The sequence below is a fragment of the Euleptes europaea genome, chromosome 10, assembly GCF_029931775.1.
Source record: "Euleptes europaea isolate rEulEur1 chromosome 10, rEulEur1.hap1, whole genome shotgun sequence".
NCBI lineage: Eukaryota > Metazoa > Chordata > Lepidosauria > Squamata > Sphaerodactylidae > Euleptes > Euleptes europaea.
This window is the reverse complement of record NC_079321.1, coordinates 63,850,742-63,877,455: the sequence shown is the minus strand read 5'-3', so window position 1 is coordinate 63,877,455 and position 26,714 is coordinate 63,850,742. Positions and strand designations below refer to the sequence as shown.

At 43.0% G+C, this 26,714-nt stretch overlaps 1 protein-coding gene across 5 annotated transcripts in view; it reads right to left on the bottom strand.

The window, feature by feature from the left end:
* Positions 1-26,714, bottom strand: part of SOBP (sine oculis binding protein homolog) — a 188,073-nt gene that overhangs the window by 133,598 nt on the left and 27,761 nt on the right. For all 5 annotated transcript variants that reach the window (XR_008933675.1, XR_008933674.1, XM_056856937.1 and 2 more), the window contains exon 4: positions 7,616-7,767. Coding sequence is in view for 3 of the 5 variants with exons in the window: in XM_056856937.1 (XP_056712915.1) it covers positions 7,616-7,767 (152 nt within the window). In the remaining 2 variants the exon portion in view is untranslated. The remainder of the gene's footprint in view (positions 1-7,615; positions 7,768-26,714) is intronic.

Genomic DNA, 26,714 nt, shown 5'->3' with positions numbered 1-26,714 from the left:
ATTAGTTTAACATAGATATTAAATACACCTTGTCCTTTTGTTAGATTATGCATTTAACCAGGGGAGGTCTTTCTTTACTGATTTCAGTATCAGTTCTTTTGGACAATGTGCCAGCAACTATTTAGAAGACTGTTGTTTTGTGCTCCCGGAGGTTTTCTCTTCCACAATCACCTGGGTTTCCACACTACACTTAATATAGCTTTATACCTCTATTCAAGTATCACAGTTCTCCATACACAACATCAGGGTTCTAGGACTACTCAGGTGCAACAGAATTATTTACTCCTGGCCATTGACAGTATTGCAATTGATTATTAATGAACAATCTTCTGATCTTGTTCTCCTCCTAACACAAACCTTTCCTAAATGTTTGTCTCCTGCATATGCTCAAGGGAGGGATGCAAACACTTGTTCACTGCCTGCCATTGCCTTCCTCCCTTGCCACAGAAGTCGGACTCCAGGCTTTACTCAAAGGCAACAGTGTAATTAGCAGAAAAATGCAGCAAACTTTGGAGTGCCTACCTCCTTTTCTACTCTCAGCTGAATAGCATCTCCAGCAGCTTTGGCACTGCCCATGCATCCTGCCTTGCTCTATGTCCCAGTCTGATCCATACTGCCCAGCCCATCAATTAAAATCCTCTTCTTAGAATCTGCTTTCTGTGCTCCAGTGAGCAGAGGTGGTGAACAGAGACTGGGCATTTGAACATATGAACACATGAAGCTGCCTTCTACTGAATCAGACCATTGGTCCATCAAAGTCAGTATTGTCTACTCAGACCGGCAGCGGCTCTCCAGGGTCTCAGGTGGAGGTCTTTCACATCACCTACTTCCCTGGTTCCTTTAACTGGAGATGCCGGGGATTGAACCTGGGACCTTCTGCATGCTAAGCAGATGCTCTACCACTGAGCCATGGCTCCTCTCCAGGGGCCATCATGGCTCCACATCAAGCCAAAACATTTCTCTTTACCAAAAAAAATCCTTTTTGCTATGGATTTTATCTTTTTAAACTGTTTTTCTTGTCTGCTTCTAGCCCAAGGACTGTTTGATGGATATTTTTAGATTGCTAAATGTTTGTTTTATTCAGTTTTTACCACTATTTGTGTTTAATGGCTTTAATACTGAAAATTTATGTTTTCATTATGATTTTATAGTTACTGTACTGTTTTTACTTAAGAGCTATCTTGAGCGATCTAGAGAGGCAGTATATAAATTCTCTTTTTAAGTAAAAAACCTTCTAAACCAGAATTGCTAAAAACAGTTAAATCATTATTTTCGCACATGAAGATGTTGTTCGTTTTACTCAATCGGAGTCTTTGTTTGCGTTATTTACAGTTTGCCTTTCTCGCAGGAACTCAAGGCAGATAACACATAGTCAGTACAATCAACAAAATGGGACATTCAGTAACCAATGCTATTAGAAGTCTGGAACCTCCAGTAAGAAACAGAAGCATAGCATAAGTTTTAACATGAGTTCAGGGATTCTTCAGACTATGAAAGCTTCTAGGGCCTTAACTGGGCCCCACCATGGCAGGGATATATGCCCATTATTATGTAAACTAGTATGTGTTCCATTTTGTTCACAGGTCCAATTCAAAGTGTTGCTCTTTGACCTTTAAAGTCTTAAAGAAGCTTGGGAACTAAGCAGTTGGAGGTCTGCTCAACTATAGCAACCTACTCTAGCCTTGAGATCAGGTGGTGGCAGGCTGCTTTGTTCTAGTTCAGTCACACTGCCAAAAGTGAAGGTGACAGGGCCTTCTCAGTTCCTGTTTCCAGACTGTGGAATTCTTTGCATCTGAAAATTCATTTAGCCCTTTTGTGGTCTTCTGATGATCTCTTAAATTCTGCTGGTCCCAGAGATCCTTCTGAAATGGGGTGAGTGTTTGTCTTGTCTTGCATTGATGTTTTGGTTTTCTATTTCTGAGGGCTAGGCTTATTTCTGCAGCTAGATAGATATTTATTTTCTTGTTTTTATCCAATGTTTATATCTGTAATATTATATTCTGCACGCTGTTTTTTATGCTTAATTCAGTCAAAAATACATAATTAAAAAACCAGATTCTGCTTCAAGGCACAGGGTACAACTACCCAAAGTTGAAAAAGGTTGGCTTCAGGTTTTTGTGGGTATTCTCTTTTCTTAAATCAGCAGTCTCTAATAGGATCTGTAATGTGAATAAAAATTAAAACTCACACTGGAGAGAATACTCATTCAAATTACAAATACTTCTCTTCCATCTTTATCTGCCACAGCAGGAACAATCCTAACCAGGTCTCTTGAAAATCCTATTAATATCTATTCACTGGGGCTTAGTCCCAGAAAAGTGTTCTCAGAGTTGCTCTGTAAGTTCCCTGTTTGCCTGTTTCCCCCTCCAACCCAACAGCAGAGGTTTTGTTTTACAACATCTTCAAGGCACTGAGGGTGAATATGAGAAGGCTGCAGATAAACCATAATTGACTGAACATTTGAGCCTAGTCCATAGAATCCTGCCTAACACACTAACATCTTCAGATCCAAACAGGGAAAGTAAACCTTTTGATGATATATGACACACATCCTGCACCACATTATCACTGTGTCATTATTTTAAAATATAACAATGCATATCACCATGGCCGGGAACGATAATCATTTATGTTTCCTTGCTTGACAAACAGCAATTTATGTTTTATGCAGTTTGAGCTGATTGTAGAAGTAACGTTTGATTAGGCTGTAAACAAAATAATTTGTCATCTTTTTTAGCCACAGTAAGACAGTGCAAAGCAGCTACAAGGTCAAGCATAATATACTGTCTGACAGCTTTACAGTCATTGTCTTTGTAAAGACCTAGTCAAATATACCTACATGCAAGTTTTGTAACTTTGATATATCTAATCCTCTTTCCAGGCAAAAGTGGTGATTCTCCAGCTACCTTATATTCAAACTGTTGAATTAAAAAAAAATGCTGGAAATCTATTCAAACCTTAATTTAATTTTAGATAATAAAAAAAAACAATTTTTCCCCCTCTAAGGGTGACATGTGTCCATTTTAACCTTGTGGCAAATTTAGCCAACTTGACTGGAGATCCGACAAAAGAATGGGAAGTTCCACACTAGCTGTTCAGTCAAGAAATGCCATTATCTGTTAATGAGGTTTTATTGACCATCTAGATAGCATGGCTGGCAACCCATTGCATTCCGTGTTTTCTGTGCTGTTTTTTTCTTTTTCAGACCTGATTTGATGTGATTAAAAAAAAAATACCATGCTATCCCATGCAGACTATCAAGATGTTATTGATGCCTCTCAGGGATACAGTACCTTACGTTTCCTTCCTTAACTTCCAGATTAACTAATTACTTCCTGTTTCTCTCACATCATTCATGAACATATTATAGATTACATCCCTTGGGCTGAACTCCCCTTGCTGTTTCTGCCACCAGCAGCATCCTTGCCACTTGAAACAGCTGCTTCCTGCGCTAGGCAGTTTTCAGCAGTTTTGGCGATGGCCAAGCCAGCCTCACCTTCATTGCCACTTCTGCCAAGGCTCCCACCATGTCCTCGAGCTGTGCCACTACTTCTGCCTCTTCCTTTTGCTCTCCCATTGGAGTTTTCTGATGCCACGGCTCTGGGAGCGAGGCTGGGGGAGACTGGGCCAGGCATATCTCCTCCAATAGGGGTGAGAGCAAAGATGGGGCTGCCAGCCCCAAACAGATTTCTCTCTACTGCTCCTAGTCACTACATACCAGTTGTGGATTCCCAATAACAGCAACAGCAGTTTGGTTCATAAGCATGTAAGTATTTAGATACTCTGCACTGACATGCAGAATATTTTTCTTAGCATTTATTATTCCTTCATAGCTTTTGTCACTCAGACAGAACTTGCAGAAAATCAAGATTAGTGGATACGGATTGCTTTCTTTCTGTTTCAGAAGCTTTCTGCACATAACATCTGCTTTGTGTGTTTCGTGACAGTTGTCCAATTGCTTATTTTACTTGTATGCAAGAACATAATAGAAGCATCATGTCTGTTGGCTATTTGCATGTAGAATTTGTTTCCTGCCATACTTTAGCTTTATTCTCCTCAAATAAAAATATATACTGAGAACCTTAGACATAGATTTGTCATAGATTTCATTCTGTAGGCCTGCCCTGTCACTGTCCAGCCCAGATTTCTCAGAGTTCATCATTAGTGCAGTTCCACGAGATCGTCTTTGGTATTGAAAACCCAGTGTGGTGTGGGATCCAGTGTGGTGCAGTGGTTAAGAGCAGTGGTTTTGAGCGGGGGACTCTGATCTGGAGAACCAGGTTTGATTCCCCAGGACCCGAGGCGGAAGAGCCAGGCCACTTCCTAGACTAGAGAGGGCAGTGGCAGTCAGAAGACAGGGAACCACGTGTAAGTAACCCCTCTCCTATGGGCAACCGAGGCTCTTCCAAGGCCCTGTAAGGGGAAAACAGGGAACGCTGGAGGGCGCCACAGCCCCGGACTCCGTTCTCATGCCACAGTTCTAAGTAGATCTAGTCAGAATTCTACTTAGATCCATTCAATGGGGATTACGCCCAGGAAAATATTCTTAGGATTGCACTGTTATACACCAAAGTTAAACTCTTCTAACAGTGCAATTCTAAGCAGAGTTACATGCTTCTATGCCTATTGAGTTGAGTGGTTTTAAAGGGGTATAGCTCTGTTTAGGATTGTACTGTGAGTCCCTTTGATTTAAATGAGAATTCGGAAAATGGTAGTATGCAGATGCGCATGTACATATGTAAATATGGATCAAGTTCGGATTGTTTTATCATTTCTGAAGCATAGATGAATATGTCTCATTTGCTATTTTTCCCAGGCTTGGTTAAGTGCTTATTCCTGTACTTCTTAGTCAGGGCAGGGAAGGAAAATCTGTCTAGTACAATCCATTAGGAAATCCAAGCCTTAAATGAAATGACCACAAAGACCTATCAGTTAGCAGAAATGCAGCAGCTGTACATATTTATTGTAACAGTACCCTATATTGTTGCAGAGATGTGCAGTTTAAAACATGCACAAGGCAGGTGAAACGTGACCATATTACTCCTCTGTTTGAAAAACGAGAAGGTGTAGAGTGGCATAACCTCAAATACATAAATAAACATTAGACTAATGGAAAAGACAGGTACACAGCCAGTCTGGTGGTAACAATTTAAAGGTCACTAGTTAAACCTGAATCTTTTGCAGCCTTGCCACTTTGATCTCACACTGTATTTTTCAAGATCCTGTCCTAGTAGCCAGACAAAATATACAATAGAACTATAAGAGACTTCTAAACTCCACTGCATCTACCGGTGCACAGCAGCAGAAGATAAAAGGTATGTTCATTACACTATAATTCTTGTTCACACATATAGACTGACGATAATAAAGACCATCCTGCTTCTAGCTATAACTGTGAAGCCAGGCCTTCACAACGGCAGCTCAGGGACAATGGCACTTTCTAACCTGATGGAAAATCTAAGTGATCTTAGATGAAATCTTGACTCGACATGTTCCCAAATCGTCCTGAATTAAATAACTAATTGGGCTTCACTGGTCCATTTAAGGCTGGTTCAACAACGTGATCTTGGGTTATACTTTTATACAGACTGAAGTTTACTCAAGTTAAATTATTCTATTTATGGAAATATCAACAGAAGAATCATGATGGAAATATTTATCTGAAGATAAAAATGGGTTGTGTGAATGAACTCAGTAATGATATCTTGCTGTCCCAGACTTCCCTTAGGACTATTTCACACACAGCAAACCTGGATCTGTCACTGAGTATACTCGACAGGGAGCTGCCACCTATTCTGAATCTCTGATAAAGTACTTACAGGATACCTAAAGAGCCTTAAGTAGCCATCTAAAATGTGGTATGTGAATTGGCACTCTGACTAAGCTATATTTGTTTAGCGAAAGCCGTTTTGCTTGTGCTGTGAGCAAAGTTACATACATGTATTAAAATCCTGGTGGCTGCTGTTTCTACAGAAAAGCAGTATTGTAGCAGTTTGTAGCAGATTAGCAGCTGAGTTTTGCTTTAGTGGTGCAGTTTCCCACCACCATCTCTAGCTTCTTTCCTCCATAGGGTTTCAGATGCACGTTTGAAAGGGTCAACACGTATCTGGAACCCTGAAAGAAGGAAAGCAACTGCAATATTGTTCTCTGGGAACACACTAGTGCAGGGATCCCAAACCTTTTTGTGCCTGTGTACACCTTTGGAATTCTGAAAAAGAGTGGTGGGCGCAACCACAAAGTGGCCACTGCAGAAGGCAAAGCCACCCACGCACAGAAAGCCCAAGTGAAGGGGACATGAAGAGTAATTTTTAAAAATACACTCGGAAAGAGAAGTGTGAGAGAGAATACAACCAACACTGTGGTGGCAGCTTCTGCCAAAACGATGTCATTTTAATCTGAACAGCCAATTAGCTCTCCAGTGGCCAATAAGAAGCCCCGCTGGGCAGGAGCCCCACTTGGCCCCACCCACTTTCTAAAAACACTTGGCAGATTCCAGGAAAGGTGTTGGTAGACACCATGGGCATCATTAACTAAAACTAAAAAAAAATCACTGGGAGGAAACGTATAGTTTTATTTCAACAACAATTTCTTAGCTTCTGACTCAAAAACTTTCTATCACTTCCTGCTAGTTTTATCTAATATTGCAGCTCCATTTCATTTGGAGTTTTGCTTAGTTTCAAACAGCCCCTGGGCAATGAATGGTATTTTAATTACTACTAACAGTATTCAAACAATACATCAAAATACACGAAATGGCTAACAATATACACATAGACACACTACCTACTACCTGATCCTTTTAACTGGAGATGCCAGGGGTTGAACCTGGGCCCTTCTGCATGCAAAAGAAATGTTCTACCATTGAGCCGTGTCCTCTCCCCCATGTCCCCTCCTCATACACCATGGTCCCAATCCATAGGCCCTGTGTGAACCTAGGAACTGAATTCTCAGCATGGAATTCTCAGCAGCATGTCTGATCAAAAGTACACTTGGTGGCCGTGGGCCTACCATGCGGACTCTGAAATGTGTGCATCAGCCCTACGTGAGATTTGTATTCATGCTTCTCTACAATATTAGTGTTTTTTTTTAAAGACTACTCACAGTTCAACAATAACTCTTTCAGAATTTCAGGTGCAGTTAAGAGTATTTGTGGCTCTTATTTTATGTCCCAATACTAATAATCTAGCCTGTTGATACATTTGTCTTCACAGAACACAACTGGTAAAAACTGTGGAAATAGGCTTTACTTTATTAAAAGGCTTGACAATTCAATAGAAAACTCTGAAGAGGAAAGAGGGGGGAAATGAAAAAAGGTCTGTTAAAATTAAATGGCTACTAGAATTAAAGTTCCATGTATCCTTAGTCTGTGGCTCTGTTACATTTTTATATTCTGCTTCCTTCAAAGAGTTCAGGGAAGTGTACATAGATCTCCTTTTTAGCCTCACAACCACCCTGTGAGGTGGGTTAAGCTCAGATCTGGTGACTAGTCCAAGGTGAGCTTAATGTTAGAATGGGGATTTGAGTCCATGTCTCTCTGGTTCAAGTCCAATACACTAACTACTACACCACACCAGCCATTTCTTCAACTACTTATCCTACACTCCTATTATCTTACCTTGTTTCTCTTGAAGTATGCTCTTCTGCAAGCTGCGAAGCATTTCTCGCTACAAAAGCATTTCACTTCACTCCCCATACTCAGGGAATAGCGCTTGATTCCCACTTTCTGGCACCAGGCACACATTATTTGTACATTTGACACATCGTCTTCTGCAACAAAAAGACAAGAACAGTGTTTATACCAGAACGAGTATCCTGTCAAACATCCATACGCTTCATCTCAAACATATATTTCAGTCATCTGCCTTTCTCATATCTACTTCTCTGTCAGCAATAGATGTTTGAATGGTTGTGTTTATCTGCATATTTCTAAAGCAGCTGGTGACAGGCTGATTCATTTCTCAACTGTCTGGAAATGATTATCGGTTTTATAAATGATCTGATACACTTGAAGTTCGCAGGGCTTTTATCACTTTAAAGAAAGCATTGAACATTATTTTATTAAATCAGTAACTTACACCATAGGGTATTATAACATTCCCATTACTTACCACTAAAGAGAGTCTACACTAATACTGATTAAAGTCCGGATGGTTTTATAAGCTCTGGTCCTACCAACATGATAAAATAGAATCACAGATGGAGCCATAAAAAGGGTATAAGTAATATGTGGGAGAAAAATGTTGTGCAAATTCTCCTAATTTGAATGTGCTTGCCGGAATTAAAAATTTGTATTTTCTCTATCTGGATTTCCCCTCAACTATCCCAGCTATTCATGCTTTTAAGATCAGAAATTTTAGAGGAACAGAAGATATAGAAGTACATGATTTGCCTTAAATTGATCAACAGGGCTTACATTTTTTAAAAAGTAACCCTTAGAATAACATTTAAAAGCAACACTTGAAAATAACACATTATTTTCTGGTTGTTGTGTGGAATATCGATGTACAAGAATCATTGTTTAATGTAACTGTAATGAAAAATGCAAGCGACAGAATTTTGGCCTCCACACCTATGCTATTCTGGAGGTTTTCAGAATGTGTTACTTTGACAGTGTAATTCCACCATTTGACTTGTGTGTTCTAGTGATATTTTTTTTAAGTAGTAAAGCGGCAAGACCAACTCTCTGCAGCCCCCCTGGATCATGGCAGCAGTGCAGCCGTTGGATGGCGGTGCGGCCTCAAGCCAGCATTCTCTTGGCGTAAGTCCCCGCGCCTGCATCCTGGGAGGCATTCCCGGGGTGTTCTGGGGGGCGGAGCTGCCATTAGGCAGCCTTCTAACCCCTTTCCTGCTGGGAATGCCCCCTAACGCAACAGCTTTGCTGTGGCGCCGTTTTTGGTGGTGCAGCATCGCTGTTTGCAATGGCGCCTTTCCCCCCACTTTGATTTTTCTAAATTTAAAACCCTTTTTGTTCTCTGGGGTGGTCACAAAACCTCTGTGGAGGCACCATGGCAGCGTCGCAGACACACCATCCCTGGCTACCTGCAGGTTTCAGGAATGGGCTCTTAATGATCCTGCAGCAAAATTATTACAGAGAGAAAATTAACCTTCACAAAACTCATCTTCATATAAACATATTCTGTAGGAACCTCGCCTCAATATCCTACATTCTGAATCAAGCGGCATTCAGGGAACAAGAAAATAAAACTGTTGTAGATTAAACGGTCTTAAAGGGTTGAAGGTTGCATTTTTAAAAGTTTTAAGACTCAAATTAGGTTGTCATTCGATTGAACTGCTGTTTTCCTTTTTTTCTGTAATTCTGGTCAATGACCATAATAAAATCATGACATGATATGATACATTCTGAATCAAGACAGCAGCTTTTCTGTATTAAATTTCCAATTTCTGTCAATAGCAAATGTATTAGAAGATTTTCAGGAGTTTGTCAAAACCTGCACTAAAAAACTAATGATAAAAAATAGAAAAATGTAAGTGCATAAAACACTGTAGAGCCTGATTAAATCTAAATGCTCATTGTTACCATCATGTAACTTTATTGGTAAGTATAAATCATAACACAGATTTGCTGTGTAAAAATGTTATTAAACTGGCAATATTTATTCTGTTAACATGAATCAAATGTGGCATATAGTTTTGAGTTATGATAGTTGGAGAGAGGAGCCAATGCCTTTATACTAATTAGTTTGCCAATAATTTTGCAAAACTATGACAACTCTGCTACAATATAAATCCTTTTACAGGGGGGATGGAATGGTTTTACGAGACATTCTCTGAACCTTGAATTGTCCACCATCCAGACTGCAAACTGGTTTAGTAATTAGTCTTCGGGGCATCTTTATAGCAATCAGGCAATGTGTATCAGGGTAGTAAAATTGTGGCAAACAGTTTGACAACAGAAGCTTGAGCTGAAAATGCTGTGGGAGTTTTCCCACTACCTTCTATATTGCTTTACTTAAGAGGTTTACACTGTAGACAGTGGCCTTAGAAGGGTGTAACTCTGCTTATGACTGCATAGTCAGTTTCTTCAAACTGAAGTTACTTATACATATGCAAAGTAATTTGTCATGCCATATAAAGGCTCATACAGACAACCCTAGTTCTAGGGATCAGTTTAACGTCCTGTAGTTAAGTTCAGCTATATGATATTCCTTCAACCTATATTAGTGTATAGGGACCTGTGCAGAGTCATCAAGAAAGCCTTGGTCCTTTTGTACGAATACTGAGTCTCTCTCTAACTGTAGCAATTTTTTAAAAAAATCTTTCAGGGCTTCTAAAAGTTGTTTAGCTTAGGACTTTGGCAAAGTGATGTATAACCTTTGAAGCAGCCTTTACACGTGGCGTGCTGAAGGGCATGCTCATTCCTCAGCAGTGGAAGTCAGGACTGCTACAGTCAGAACATGTACCTTTAACTGTACGCAAACCCCAGGTTACTACTGAAATGGCTTTTAGCCACCCACTCATTGGGAATAAAACTACGTAAATTGTGAAAAAAATTGCAAATGATCATCAAGAGAAATTACACATAAAGAACACAGCATCAATTTATATTCAAATTTGTAAAGATATGATTGATTGCCTGGGTGGGGGGGGGGAAATCTCAAAAAGTCTAGGGAGAAAGATCTTGCAAAGCAGTCTTCTTATCAGGAGGAGCTGGCAAGGGGAGAATTAGGGATGATCCTGCTAGTATCCAGCAGCTGAATAACTCAACGGAGTTTGCTATCCTTTCTGTACACCAGTATATAAGGCCTGGGTGTGCCCATAGGTATGAACCATTGTCATTTGGCTTTCAGCCTAAGGGTTGGACCTAGATCTGGACAGAAGGCTTATGATGGTCAAGCAGGTCTTCTCTCAACTAGAGGAGAGAGAAGACTTGCTTGACCATCATAAGCCTTCCCTCCCTCCCTTTCTTGTTTGTTTTGTTTTCTTTCTGTATATTGTAGCTGTTTTGGGTCCCTGGGGAGAACAATGGAATATAAATTTGCTAAATAAATAATAAAAGCACTTCTTGCCGCTACTGCAAACTGGGATGCCATGAGCACCCTGAGGGTTTAAAGATGTCTTTCACATCCCATCCTACCTGGTCCTTTTAAATGGAGATTGAACCTGGGACCTTCTGCATGCCAAGCAGAGGTTCTACCACTGAGCCATGACCCCTCCCCATGTATGCCTGGGAACTGAATTCTAAGCACAGAACTCACAAGGCACATCTGTTCAAAAGTCCTTGTACCATACCTGGGGAGGACATGAGGATAATGCACAGTTGGGACCTGAATAATGAGGAAGCTCCAGGGACTCCTTTATGTGCATCACTTGATGACATTAAGTGTATATGTGAAACAGGTATTGCATGCAGATTAAATACCATAGACAGAACTTTCCTGTCATCTCAGGTTCTGCACATCCTTTTCAATGGAAACAGGTTATATGTTCAGTTATAAATTAAGTACTGAGCAATCAAGTGATGAATTACTATTCCTGTTTGCAATCATCCTGTTTGCTTCTTATCTGTACTGAGTTCTTGGTAGGGTTGCCAGGTCCCACCCCAGCCACCGGTGGCAGGTGGGAGGGTACAGTTACCATCTCCCGGTTGGGGAACTTCTGGAGATTTGAAGGTGGAACCTGGGGAAGTCAGGGACCTCAGTGGGCTACGATGCCAAACAGTCGTCCCTTCAAAGCATCCATTTTCTCCACAGGAACTGATCTTTGTGGTCTGGAGATGAGCTGTAATTCTGGGGGATTCCCCAGGTCCCACCTGGACATTGGCATCCCTACTTGTTGGGCTGTCTGCACATTTTTTGAGGACCTTAAACTGTGCTTGCATGTCACACCTGACACCTGCCTGGATCTGATCCACTCTTCACTTCTAATGTAAGATTGATCCTACAAAGACTATATCCTTTGAATCTTCATCCACAGCTGCCTTTCTGGCTACACATTTAATAGCATCAAATAAGTTTGCTCCTCACATTATCTTTTAAAGAATGGGAAGTAGCAATGTGTTTACAGAAGTACAGAAAAATATAGATACTAGAAACATACCTAGTAGTTCGGAGGGGAGCAAAAATAAAGAAATAGAATGTGGAAAGCCCACTAAATCAGATTATAACAAATTTGGTAACCTTTAAAGTGTCAAAGGACTGTTCTTTTGCTTTACTGCCACAAACTAATATGGCCATACCACTGGAATTTGTGAATAATTAAAGTTGATGTGATTTTTAGAAATAACAATGACAAAATTAATTGAAGAGACATTCACCAAGAGCTTCTTATCCTAACTTATTCCAAGACAAGAAGCCTAACTCAACAAGACCTAGCCAACTTCAACTTTGGTGTACCACACAGTACAAATGCTGTTATTATTTTAGTACTAAAATACTCATGTGATCCTCATGGAATACTAGAGATGACCAAAAAAATACAAAAATGAAAACATTGTGGATAAGCAATAACAAAAAAAGGACAAACTTTGACCTGTTTAATCCCTACCACATTTCTCCTTACTTGATTCAGCAGAAAGAAACAGGAAACTACCAAGTATCTCACTAGCACTCCCAGTTGAACCATACACATTAGTTTTGTACTGAGAAAGCATGGTGAAATGCACTTTGTCAGATAAAAGAAAAATAGATACAAGGTCAAGTAATATCATGCACATAAGGTAAGTGCAGACAAAAAGATCCAAATCACAGTTTGCTTTTTTGTAATTTGCAACAGCAATATATAAGAATTCTGGAAGTTATTTAATAGGATGTATTTGTTACAGTAAATTAGCCCCCCGAGCCTGAATGAGTCACTTATAGTCAGACAACAGCCAAATATAATTGAAAACAACAATACTCAAAACAAATGTCAATGGAAGTGTATATCTTGAATGGCAAGAACAAAACCTGAATCAACACTGAAAACAAACCAGCATAAAGCTATTTGTCAATCCTAAAAAGGAGTTAATATTTTCATGGAAACTCAATAAGTATTCAGATCCTTCATTGCTATATTTGTCTTTGTGCATTACAAAAAATTGTTTGTAAAAAGCAACCATCAGCAACTGTAGCTATAAAGTATTTCACTTTAGTAAGGGTAGATGCATCAAACTGAGCAATGGTTTAAGTACCCGCTTGCAAGTGGAGCATTGTTTCCTCTCTAATGTCCTGTCTCCAAAGCTTCTGGGGGGATCAGGCAATGAATGACTCGGCAACCCTAGTTTCATGTGTTTGTTTTTAAAAAACAGAGAATGTGGAGAAAGAGTGGTGAACTATAATCCTTGAGGACTATAATCCCTGTCAATTTTTCACCCAATTGGACAGGTAGAAAAAAAGGTTCAAGTTGAAAATATTTTGTATCTGTAATGCACCTTGAGTCCCTGTGAGAAGGGCGGACTATAAATAACATAAATAAATAAATAAATACAATTGTGCTTAGCCCAGGGACACTGTCTCTTATCAATCTGAAATTTAGAAAGGAAGACCTGTGGGTTAAGAGGCACAACCCCTGAGAAGCAAGGGCTTGGGGCTTATCTCGGAGCCCTGTTCACTGGCTTGCAATGGGGGGCGGGGGGCGGCAGGGTTCTCTGAGTGGCCAGAAGGTTCCACACTTGTGCTGGCTTCTCAACAAAGTTTCCTTCCAGGCCGTTCTCTTTCCCCTCGGGCTTTTGGCCCTCATTTAAATGGGCCAATCAGGCTTAGCCTGAGGAGGTCACGGTGGGCGGGACTTGGCTGGCAGACAGCAGCTGTGCAGTTTTCCCTCTGGTCCACCAGCTGAGCATATGTTCGGTTTTGCCCTGCCGCCTACTAGGTCATTTGGCCTTCTGGCTTTGTCCCACCCTCCCACCCCGTACCTGGTAGTTGCGGGGGGGAAGGGAGACTTGGTTTTACATTTACTTGCTTACTTTATTTCTTTGTCACAAGTTGTTGGCGGTGTTTGCATGGGGCCAGATTCAGTTTAGGGGGAAAGCCAGCCTGTGTGCACCTTTTTCCCACTTTGGGGATCCCATTAAGGGACTTTAAGGGATGCCTTGCAGGGGACATGCCCAGCATGGGAGTGGTCTCCGTTCAAGTGGCAGGGGAATCACTGAGTGGCTGAAGCCCAAGTGGAGTCCCATATACTGCCATCCCATGCTGCTCTCCAGCAGGCGGGCTGGGAGTAGGAGGTTACTCATCAGTCGGCAGGTAGGTTGGCCGACGTCCTGGATCCAGTACCTATGCTAAACCAATGCCCTGTCAGCTCTAACCAATAAAGTTGTGGCCATTTACATCCCAACATCATGTATTGTCTTTTGCATGCTGGGGGTGGGTTTTCCCTAGCCCCTTCCACCCACTCCCCATTTGGCAATGAGTTAGCAATTCCATCCCAATTGAGTGCAGGGAAAGGGAAATTACCAATACAAGTGTGTTGGATACAGTGGTATTTTCTGCTGATGATTTCTGTCATCACGACAGGACTTTCTTACCTCCCCTGCCCCACTGCAGCCTGAAATGGACCCCAAAATGTTCTTGTGGGGGAATTGGGACTCGCAATAACAGCACGAGGGGCAAGTAAGGAAGTCTGCTGTGGAAGGCAAGAAAATCAGTAAAAATGTCCTTCCTTCCACAAGCAGAATCTGCCATGGAATCCAACCCAATGGTTTCGCACAGAAACTAGTGGGAACGGCTGCCAACTTAATTAACTAATGCCAACATTTCATTACAGTATTAAAGAATCTAAATGAACAAAACAACCTGAATCCAAACCCAAATAAAATTAAGCACAGTCATAATGATTTACCCCTCAGCTCACTGGTAGTACAGATAGTACAGAAGTGCTTTTCTGCTGAAGTTTCTGCTGGTATGAACTACAGCTGTTTGGGTGTGTGAAATAGAAAGGTTAGAAACGTCAGTGGTCTCAGTCAGTGGTCTTGTACGCACGGTCCTTTTATGACAGAATATCTAATCCTTTTGGGTTATCACCACTAACAATTGTAGTAGCTACTAGGGACAGTAGCTATAACAACTGAGGTGCATGAATAAAAAGCTGAAGGGAAAATGATATACTAAAAATATGCTACCAAATAATATTTAATTTTGCCAACCTGCTCTATGATGCCAAGAGAAAGACAGAGTGAGTGAAAGACAGACAGAGATTGGAGTATGCCATTACAATCACCATAGCCCACTGGTACTCACTCTGAAGCTTGTAGAAAGCCACATTCACAGTTACTATCAACCAAACAAGTCACATTTACTTTCAATCTTGGTGTAAGGCCTGCACCTCAGTGAGGCTTGCAGGTTACCTGTTCTTCCAGCAACCATTGTTTCAAGGTGATAACCACCTGTCAACCACAAGCCCCATTTGCCAAGGGCCTTGGCTATTTCCTTGCCTGATATTTCAAGAACCACATGGGGAGGAGTGTTCAATAGTGTTATGTCAAAGACCCACATGTGGCTCCCAAGTCACTGAGAATAACTGTCATAGTCAAGCATGCTCATATAGAACAGTTAATAAGTAACAAATGCAACCTCAAGCATTTTTAACAGAATGTACAGGAAGCAAATATTTTAAACAAATAAGCTTATGCAACAATCAACAATAGTCCCAGCTAATGTTTCTGGTTATGACATATGGTACTTTAGCTTGTACTCTTATTATTTATCTATTTATTTACATTATTTATATTCTGCCTTTCTTACTGGGACAAAGTGGATAGCACAGAGTAAGTCAATACAGTCAACAGGAATATCCAACGAACAATTAATAGGATTAGGATTGTAGAAATCTGGAAGCAACCAGAAATCTGAAAAAACCAAGGCTGATTGTGAAGAGCTCCAGGAGGATTGCCACAAAGTGCACAAGTGGGCACCAGTGTGGCAGATGAAGTTCAATGTTGGTAAGTGTAAGGTGATGCAGTATACACTAATAGGGTCTGAACTTGTTGACAGTGAGAGGAAAAGAGAACTTGGATAGCTCAATGAAAATATCAACACAGTGTGCCGCAGCAGTGAAAAAAGCAACCTCTACGCTGAGGATTATTAGGTAAGGGTTTGAAAACAAAGAGTCAATATTATGATGCCCCTGAATAGATATGTGGTGCTGCCTCATTTGGAATACTGGGTGCAGTTCTGGTAACAGTATCTCAAAAAGAACACTGCAGAGCTGGGAAAAGTACAGAAGAGGTTAACCAAGGTGATTAAGGGGTTGGAGTACCTTTTTCAGGAGGAAAGGCTGAAGAGTCTGGGACTTCTCAGTTTGGAAAAGAGATGACTAAGGAGGGACATGACAGAGGTTTAAAAATTTATGAACAGGGTAGAGACACTGGACACAAAGAGCCAGCATGGTGTAGTGGTTAAGAGTGGAGGACTAATCTGGAGAACCAGGTTTGACTCCCGCCCCTCCATATGAAGAAGAAGAGTTGGTTTTTATATGCCGACTTTCTCTACAACTTAAGGGAGACTCAAACCGGCTTACAATCACCTTCCCTTCCCCTCCCCACAACAGACACCCTGTGAGGTAGGTGGGGCTCAGAGAGAGTGACTTGCCCAAGGTCACCCAGCTGGCATCATGTGTAGGGAGTGGGGAAACAAATCCAGTTCTCCAGATTAGCCTCCGCCACTCATGTGGAGGAGTGGGGAATCAAACCCAATTCTCCAGATCAGAGTCCACCGCTCCAAACCCTCGCTCTTAACCACTGTACCACACATGAGTGGCAGACTCTAATCTGGTGAACAGGGTTCATATCCCCACTCCTACACATGAAGCCTGCTGGATGATTTTCGGCTAGTAACAGTTCTCTCTGAACTCTCTCTGCCCCACCATCTCAAGGTAGATAAAATTGGGGTATAAAAACCAGCTCTTTTTTCTTCTTCTGCTGCTGTTGCTTTTTCTTCTGCTTCTCTCTCTCCAAAAATACTAGAACACACTGCTGTCCAATAAAGCTGATGGCAGTAGATTCAGGACAGACGACAGGAAATACTTCTCTACACAATGGTCATTTATGCAGGGGAAATTTGTGTTTAGTTTACTGCAGTTTTCTGCTCCGGATTCTCAAACATCATATGCATGAGGGTTCCCCCTCCCCCCAATTCCAGGAGTACCTTGTGATTAATTAGGCATGCCCAGTGAATCACGGAGCTTCTGAGTCCCTCCCCCTGAAAACGCAGCCTTGTTGCACTTTACTTGGAGGGGACGGGTCAGCTCTTAAAGGGAGTGTGTGTGCTTTTGCTGGGTATTCCTCCCCACCTTTCTTCAACAGCTGCCTTCCAACCTTTGCAGCCTTCTTCAGTGTCTTCCTGCACATTTCATGAAGGTTTAACTACCTCTTTTGTGCTTTGCTTTGAGGGAAGGGGTTGGATGGGAAGGACAGACTCATGGGAGAAGCCAAAATGGGTGTGGGGTAGGGCTGCCAACTTCCAGGTAGTGGCTGGAGTTCTGATATTACAACTGATCTCCAGCCAATAGAGATCAGTTCACCTGGAGGAAATGGCCGCTTTGGCAACTGGACTCTACAGCATTGAAGTCCCTCTCCTCTCCAAACCCCGCCCTCCTCACCCCCAAAATCTCCAGGTATTTTCCAAGCCAGAGCTGGCAACCCTAGCATGGGGAAAGAAACCCGAAGTTAAGAGCTATGCATGGAATTGGGGGGAATTTACGTTGCTCTTGCCTCGAAGCATTATTTAAATTCATTCTAAAACAGGATCCTAGTACTGTGGGGGAGGAACGAGGCCAGAGCAAACTCACGTCTGAAGGTAGGTAAAATCATGAATAATGCAAAGGAAGCCTCGAAGCAGTCCATCAGGGACTGCAAACTAAATACCCCTGCATAAACGGCCAATGAGTGATTAAAATGTACAATTCATTGCCAGAGAATGTAGTGATGGCCACAGGCATAAACAGCTTTAAAAGGAGGTTAGACAGTTACATGGAGAATAGGTCTATCAGTGGCTACTAGCCATTATGACTAAAGGGAACCTCCACATTAAGAGGCAGTAAACCTTTGAATACCAGTGGCCAGGAGGCAACATCAGGAGAAGGCCTTGGCCTTTATGCTTGTTGTTGGCCCTCAACAGCAACTGGTTGGTCACAGTGTGAGACAGCATGCTGGATTACATGGACCACTACTGGTCTGATCCAGCAGGGTTCTCCTTAAGCTCTTCTGTTCTTATAAGTAATATTGTTGTGTACTGAAATCTAGCACAATCAGTCTCAGTAAGAAAGGTGGACTATAATTGATGTAAATAAAATAAAATATACAAAACTGTATCATATATTGGGATAGGTTGTAAATCTCCCAAAACCTTCAGTAAGGACATGTGACCAGTTTTCAATTATAGGGCCAAATATTTCTCTCTTCCACGATGCTGCAAAAGCATATTTAAAACAATACATTTGAGGACTGAAATGAGTGCCTGTGTTTTCTACTCCAACATTATATTAGCACAAGTAGAAACAATACTCCTCATATAACTATTGTACAAATATTTATGCATGTTTCCTTCTGGTTTTCCAGCTTGTATATGTTTCATAATGAAAAATGAAATACACACAGAGCGTTCACAGTGTTAAAACATGCTCCCAGTGGGAACAGTTTGTATAACAAGATAAAAAAAATACCACATTATAATAGCTAAATATGCATCAGACAAAAGCCTGCTTCAAGTAATCATCAAAAGTTTTCAATGCCATGTTCAGCCTTAATTAAAAAAGAATGTTTGGTTGCTCCCCTCCCCTTTTTCAATCCAGAGTGGCTGTACAACAGACAAGGCTGCCATACAATATCCAGTGAGATTAACAGCGCAATCCTGAGTGCGGTGGTGCTTAGGGAGAGTCTGGGGACGACACAGCCATGCCACTTCCTGAGCGGCTTTGCTCCTGGGCGCAGCAAACCAAAAAGGCTATTTTGTAGAAAACCCTGTGAAACTACTCATTAGGACTTCCTGCCTTGTTACCACTATTTGCCCCAGTTCCTCATTCTTCCCTCCCTAAAACCTCTTTTCAGGAGAAGGTATCTGCCCTATATCTTCAACAGTGAAGTCAGATGAGAAGAATTCATTTAGTTTCTCAGCAATAGCTTTATCCTCCCTTAGTGTTTCTTTACTCCCATTGTCATCCAGTGGTCCAACTGCTTCCCTAGCTGGTTTCCTGCTCCTAATGTACTTAAAGAATTTCTTATTGCTGGTCTTGATGTGTTTAGTGATATGGGCCTTCCAATTTCTGAAGGAAGCCTTTTTTTTTCTCTAATAGCTTCCTTCACCTTACCCATTAGCCATGGTGGTGACCTCTTGGACTTAATACCACCTTTCCTGACTTTGGGTATACAATCTAGCTGAGCCTCTGGTACTGTAGACTTGCCTTTTCCAGAGATTTAACCCTCCTAACTGTTCTTTTTTTCCAGGTTTCTCATTTTAGAGAAGTTCCCTCTTTTAAAGTATAGATAATTGTGTGAGATTTCCCAGGCACTTTCCCACATACATAAAAATTAAATTTGAAGCCATTGTGGTCACTATTGCCAACTGGCTCAACTAATTTCACATCAACTAATTCCACATCCTGCACTAAGACACTGGAAGCACCACAAAGTATTAAGTCCAGGATCTCCTTCCCTCTGGTTGGGTCCATGACCATGAGGGCACAGTCATTGAGGATGTCTAGAAGTTTTATCTCTTTGGCTTGACTGGAGCATGCATTTATCCAGTCAATATGAGGGTAGTTAAAGTCTCCCATTATTACTACTTCATCACTTTTGCATGCTTCCCTGATTTCGTTCTCCATCTCTAGATCACCTTGAGCCTTTTGGTCAGGGGGCCGATGGAATGTCCCCAGTACTAAATTACCATATTTTTCACGCCATAAGACACACTTTTTTCCTCCTCAAAAGTGAGGGGAAATGTCTGTGCGTCTTATGGAGCGAATGTGTGTGAATCCGGCCCCCAGGGAAAAGGGCAAAGCTGCCGAGAGGCCCTGGGAGTCACGGCCAAACCCCATCCGCGGCAGCCCAGCGCAGAGCCAGCGCCCCCCGGGAGCTGGCAGCAGGCGCGGAGCCAGGCCACCCCAGGAGCTGGCTGGATGTCGCCAGCCAGCTGGAGGGCGGGAGGCCCCTCCCAGCAGACGCCCAGCGCAGCGGCAGCGGGGCGCGGAGCCGGCCTGCCCCAGGAGACGGCTGGGACGCCGCCAGCCAGCTGGGGGGTGGGAGGCCCCTACCCGCCACCGCCGCAGGAGCCTGGCACCCTGGGAGCCGGCTAGGAAGCCGCCAGCCAGCTGGGGGGCGGGAGGCCCCTCCCAGCCGCCCAGTGCAGCGGCAGCGGGGCCCGGAGCGCCGTCCATATGCTCAGGGATTCAGGGCGCTTCCCCAGGCGTAACATCCCCCCCCCTCGTGCAGACGGGGCATTCAGGCACCAGCCACCGCACAAGTCCTCCGGCGGGTCTCCGCTGGTGCCCCTCTTGGGGGGCAGGGAGTCCGGCCAACCCCTTTCAGACCCCAGGGTCCCAAGCTGCTTCCCAGGGCAGAGATGCAGGGGCAGCAAAGATGGGCCAAAGAGCCCCCCCATAAGGACTAGTTCAAACAGCCCCGCAATTGTTTTCCTGCCTTTCTTTGCCTGAGAAAAGAACATTCTGGCGGGGGGCGGGCCCGACGTTAGTTTCAGTTCGGGAACGCCCCTTTTTGTTTTTACTTTTTGTTTTTTGCTGGCGTATCTCCCTCATAGGGTTTTTGGCACATGGTTTCGGCGGTGCAAGAATCCTCTTTAGGAGGCAAGGCCGTTGGGTTACCTCCTAAAACCGGTGCAGGCATTCCTTTCACGTTAGTGTAATGGAACACTGTGAACACTTTTTTCTCCTCTCATAAATATGGATGAAACAAGTATTTTATGAAGGTGTGTGCCATATGCTTTCCTTGGTTTCTGTGGGGGGAAAAACCATTCTTAGCATTCATCAGGTGTTATCACAGTCCCAAGCTGCTTCCCAGGGCAGAGATGCAGGGGCAGCAAAGATGGGCCAAAGAGCCCCCCCCCATAAGGACAAGCCCCAATTGTTTCCCCCACTGTGTGTGTGAGACGCGGGGAGCCAGAGGCCTGTGCTCTTGCCCCCTCCCCCCCTGCAGAAGGCTGCTGGGGGGGGGGGAATTGAGATCCCGCCAGGCCTCCATCCAGTCACTCTAGCTGCAGCCAGGCCAACTCCCCATAGAGGGGTCAACTGCAGCAACCAAGCAAGCCTCTTTCCCACCCACCCCCAACACCTGGACTCAGCAGTAGCCCCCAAGTACTGATGCCCCCAAAAGCGGATGCTGCCGGTTCAAAGCCCCCCCCCCTTCCCTCAGTATTCAGTATTAACCTCAGTATTCAGGTTACCAATTGCCGTGTTGGCACTTTGCGATAAATACCGTAAGTGGGTTTTGGGTTGCAGTTTGGGCACTCGGTCTCTAAAAGGTTCGCCATCACTGCACTAGAGGCTGGATTAACCCTGCTATGTTTACAGCTGCAGGTTAAAACTAGGGGGACCTGGCACCCAGACCACTTCATTGAGCTGAAGTGGTCTGGGTGCCTATAGTGGTCCTTTAAGCAGTATTAGGATAGTCGGAGTGTGTTTTCTGATTGAAGACCATGGTCAGCGCTCAGTAAACATTGGAGATACCGGTACATTACTGACAGTTCCTTCATTACTGTATTTTCTTGCAGCAAACCTCCCCCATTCTACATACAAGGATGATAAAGCAGAAGAGACTAGCATATAAGATTCCTTTTAAACTAGAGGTAGTAAAATATGCTAAGGAGCATGGAAACAGAGCAGCAGAGAGACATTTTGGGCCACCTCCAACTGAAAAAATGATGGAGGAAACAGGAGGATCAGCTGCAAAAAGCAGATAAAAGTAAGCACACTTTTCATGGAAATGCTGCAAAGTGGCCACAGTTAGACGTGATCATGAAAGAATGGATCACACATCACCGGAATAATGGCTTCTCAGTCTCTACAAAAATGATAACATATGAAGCCAAACACATTGCTGTCGAGAAAGGCATTCACGATTTTACTGGATCACCATCATGGTGCTACAGATTTATGAGGCGATGTGGCCTTGCTATGCGCACCAAAACCAGAATTGCGCAAAAAATGCCAAAAGAATATTAATCTAAGATTCTGTCTTTTCATAAATTTGTAATTGATGCTAGGAAGAAATATGGGTTTGAAATTGGCCAGATTGGGAATATGGATGAAGTCCCACTAACCTTTGATGTGCCATCTAATAGGACTGTTGATCTGAAAGGTGCCAAAACTATCACCGTGAAAACCTCTGGACATGAGAAAACCCATTACACAGTTGTGTTGTCTTGCTGTGCAGATGGCACCAAATTGCCACCCATGCTAATTTTCAAAAAGAAAACATTTCCAAAAGAAGTGATTCCAAGAGGAGTTGTTGTACATGTCCATGAGAAAGGATGGATGGACGAAAATGGAATGAGAGTATGGGTTGAAAAAGTGTGGTCCAAACATCCTGGAGGGCTTCTGAAAAAACCTGCCTTATTAGTACTAGACCAGTTTAGGGCACATATTAGCGAAGCTACAAAAAAGTGCTTCAGAGAAGTGAAGACTCATCTAGCTGTAATTCCTGGAGGTCTTATGAGCCAGTTGCAACCTCTCAACGTTTCCATCAACAAACCATTTAAGGTCTTTATGCGAGAAGAGTGGAACAAATGGATGGCTGCTGGTAATCATGATCTGACACCTACTGGACTAATGAAGAGGCCCACTATCACTCAAGTTTGTGAATGGGTGAAAACATCATGGCACTCGGTGAAGGAGTAAATCGTTGTCCAGTCATTCAAAAAATGTGGCATTAGCAATGCTTTGGATGGTAACAAAGATGATATCTTATATGAAGATAGCGACGAAAGTGATGTCAGTGATTGTGAGCAACTGAGCTTCCTAAATTCTGACTCTAGCAATGAGTTCTTGGGGTTCACAGAAGACTAGAAGAGTACTCGAACCTTAAAGTCTCTCTTCATTTGTTAATGACAGTGATGATGGTTCTTAATGCCACTGTTGACTGCTGTTCACTTTACATGGTTGAAATATTATTCTAATATCCTGGTAGCTTATTAAATAGTTTAGTACACCATTTGATTCAGAATATTTTTTTTCTTGTTTTCCTCCTCTAAAAACTAGGTGCGTCTTATGGTCAGGTGCGTCTTATGGAGTGAAAAATACAGTACCTTTGAGACCCGGAATTGCCACTCACAAGGATTCTGTGGATGAGTCTGCCATTTTTATGGTTTGCAGTTTATTAGACACTATGTGTGCTGGCCCACCAGGGCGGGGTGCCGCTGCGGCAGCGTGGTGCTAGGAAGGGGGCTGCAGCGAGTGTGGCAGCAGGCAGGGGTCTCTGAAGCCGGGGCTTCTACAGCTGGCAGCTATACTAACTTGAAATGGGTGTGGCAACGCAGTACAATACACAGTCCAAAAGTCAGTCCAGGAACAAAGCAGTCAGTCAAGGCAAGAGGCAGGTGCGAATTCAAACGGGTCCAAAGTCAGGTCAGAAGTCCAGAAAGTAGCAAGGTTGAGGTACAGTCCAGGTCAATACACAACAGGCCAGAGTGGAGCTTTAGCAGGTTTGCACTGTGTTGCTTCCACAGCTTCCTACTGCCTCAGCCTTCCTTAAATACCTACAGCTGACTGGGAGAGACTCCTCCTGCAAACACTCAATCACTGTCTCCAGAGTCAGCCAGGTTCCTTCTCTGCTGCTGCAGTCTAGCCATCATGTGGGCAATCAGAAGCAAATTTCCCTTAGTCCATTTGCATTAAGTCTGCCCAAACCGGATGCTTCTCAGCTCCTGTTGGCTTTCCCCCCAGGTTCAGTTTAAAAGCTGCTCTGCCACCTTTTTTATGTTATGCGCCAGCAGTCTGGTTCCATCCTGGTTCAAGTGGAGCCCATCTATTTTGTATAGGCCCAGCTTGTCCCAAAATGTTGCCCAGTTCCTAACAAATCTAAAGCCCTCCTCCCTACACCACCTCCACGCACTGAGACTCCCAACTGTGCCTGCCTAGCTGGTCCTGCGTGTGGAACAGGTAGCATTTCAGAGAAAGCTGCCTTGGAGGTCTTGGCTTTTAGCCTCCTGCCTAGCAACCTAAATTTGGATTCCAAGACCTCCAGACTACACTTTCCCACATCGTTGGTGCCAACATGCACCACGACCACTGGCTCCTCCCCAGGACTATCTACCAGTCTATCTAAATGACGGGTAATGTCCACAACCTTCGCACCAGGCAGGCAAGTCACCACGCGGCCCATGCACCCACCAGAAACCCAGCTGTTTACATTTCTAAGGGCTGAATCGTCCATTACAAGAAGGCCCCCTCCCCTCAGAGGCATATCCTCAGTACGAGAGGATATCTGTTCATTTACCAAACAAGGGGTCCCTTCTAAGGTACCACATCCCCTTACCTCAGAGAGATGACCTCTTTCACCAAGGGCTCCAACATTCGTGACTGGCAGGGAGCCGTCACTCTGGGACTGGGATGCGACTATTTCATCCCCAGAGTCCTTACTCTCCTGTCTCTCTGCCTGCCTCAGCTCCTCCAGTTGAGATACCTTGGTCGCAAGGAAGTGAACTCTTTCCTTGAGAGCCAGGAGCTCCCTGCATCGAGCACACACCCATGACTTCTGTCCAGCAGGCAGATAGTCATACATGTGACACTCCATGCAGCACACTGGATAGCCCCGCAACCCCTGCTGGCTTTCTATCTTCACAACTGATATTTTAAGTATTTATTCTGGTATTTTAACACTGGAAATGAAGTGTCCTGCCCTCTATACCCTGCACCCTTCCTGTACTGCAGAAGGACCTAGTGCCCTGGCTTCCTTGCCCTGCTGCTACCTCACACCTATGCTTACCTGGCTCGGTACTCCTGCAGGGCACACAGATCTACTCTGCCCCATTAACAGGATTCTTTCCCACCCTATAGGGTCCCCAGACCCAACCCCCAGGCAAAGAGCCACAGGGCAAGAACCCTTGTGCCCTCGCCCTTCAGCTCGCACCAAAGGCTCATGCCTCTGGTGAAGAGGAGCATTTGCAATTTAAATGCTCACAGCCCCCACCTCTCACACACAAGCTCCACCCAGCACCAATCAAAAAACCCTCTTTAGAAGGCTACAATCAGGCTCCAGTTAGGCTACAAACACCCACTTTCCCTCAAACACAGTCCTCTCACAGCAACCTCAATTAAATGCTCCCCAGCAGTGTTAGGAAAGGCAACAATCAGCACTCACCTCACCCTACCAGCAACTCTGCCTCTGTCTCCCAGCCCAGCCCAGCTCTGCTCCCTGTTGTTTAACTAATTTTTAATTCACAAGAGGACCCATCCTCTTATCCCATGATTGCTAGGTTTACTCAGGAGTCTTTGTTGTGGTACCTTGACAAAACACTGTTGAAAATCCAAGTATATAATGCCTACCAGGTCACCATTATCTACATGCATGCTTACTTTCTCAAAGTTGGGTGAGGCAGGACTTCCCTTTGCAGAAGCCAAGCTTATTTTCCCTTAGCAGGCTTTGTTCCTCTATGTACCTAATAATTCTATCTTTGATTACAGTTTCTACTGATTTGCCTGGGGCATATATTAGGCTAACTGGCCTATAATTTCCTGGTTCCCCTCTGGATCCCCTTTAAAAAAAACAACAGTGTAACATTTGCTGCTTTCCAGTCTTCTGGTACAATGGCTTATTTTAGTCAGAAGTTACATGTACTGGTTAGTAGATCACAGGTACTTTGACTGAAAGAGTGATCTTAAACTGTGTCCAGGGACTTCTGTATTCCACTCTGTATTCATTATACTTCAGTTGCATGGGACAGCTGGAAGAATCTCATTTATATGGAGAATTGTGTTCCTAACCTCTTTAGCAATATTCCTTTCTGTGTCTTGAGCCCCATATTAGGTCTGTTTCTTCCTGTAGTTAACAGAGCGCAACAAAACTCCCACTGACTCAAACAGATATACCGTTGAGCCTATTGTTACATAAATTCAGCAATTATTGCAGTATGTACAACAGTAAATAAATAACATTGCATTTAAACACCCTACTGCAGTCATAATATACTTCAACGGATTATGAAAAAACTGAACCCAATGCACATGAATCATACCTCATATAAACCCTGAGAAATGCTGCATAGTAAGAGAATTGCTCATGAATAATGTCGTGAAAATATAAATTGTTTCAGAATAGTCTTCCCAAGGTATATGTGTGATCATATAAAATTCCTCCAAGGCAATACACAAATATTTCAGTATGAACAGAAAGACTTTTTCCCAGGATGTGTTTATCGACATGCTAGATGTACAATATTAATCTGATTTCTGGGATTGTTAAAATGCATACTTGGTTTTAAACTGAACAGACTTCTATTAAATTGTGTGATTACTTCCTGCCCAGTCATTGTTATACTGTATCACTATTATATTCCACTAAATTTCTCATTGAAGGAAATATTGTTTATACCCATAGGTCATTTCAATGGTTAGGTGGTTAATACATAAATTCAATTTCTTAATCCAGATTTTTTGGAATATGCAGGGCATTTTAACTTAATATGTTTGCCTTGGAACCCTCATGCAACCTGGGTGCCTTGTCAGGCAGTATTCTGGGTTGCAAAAGTCAAACCGTTTCATATCTATGGATTCTATACATTAGATTTCAAAAAACTTTTTCTCAAAACAAGCATTTCACCAGGTGTAGCTTT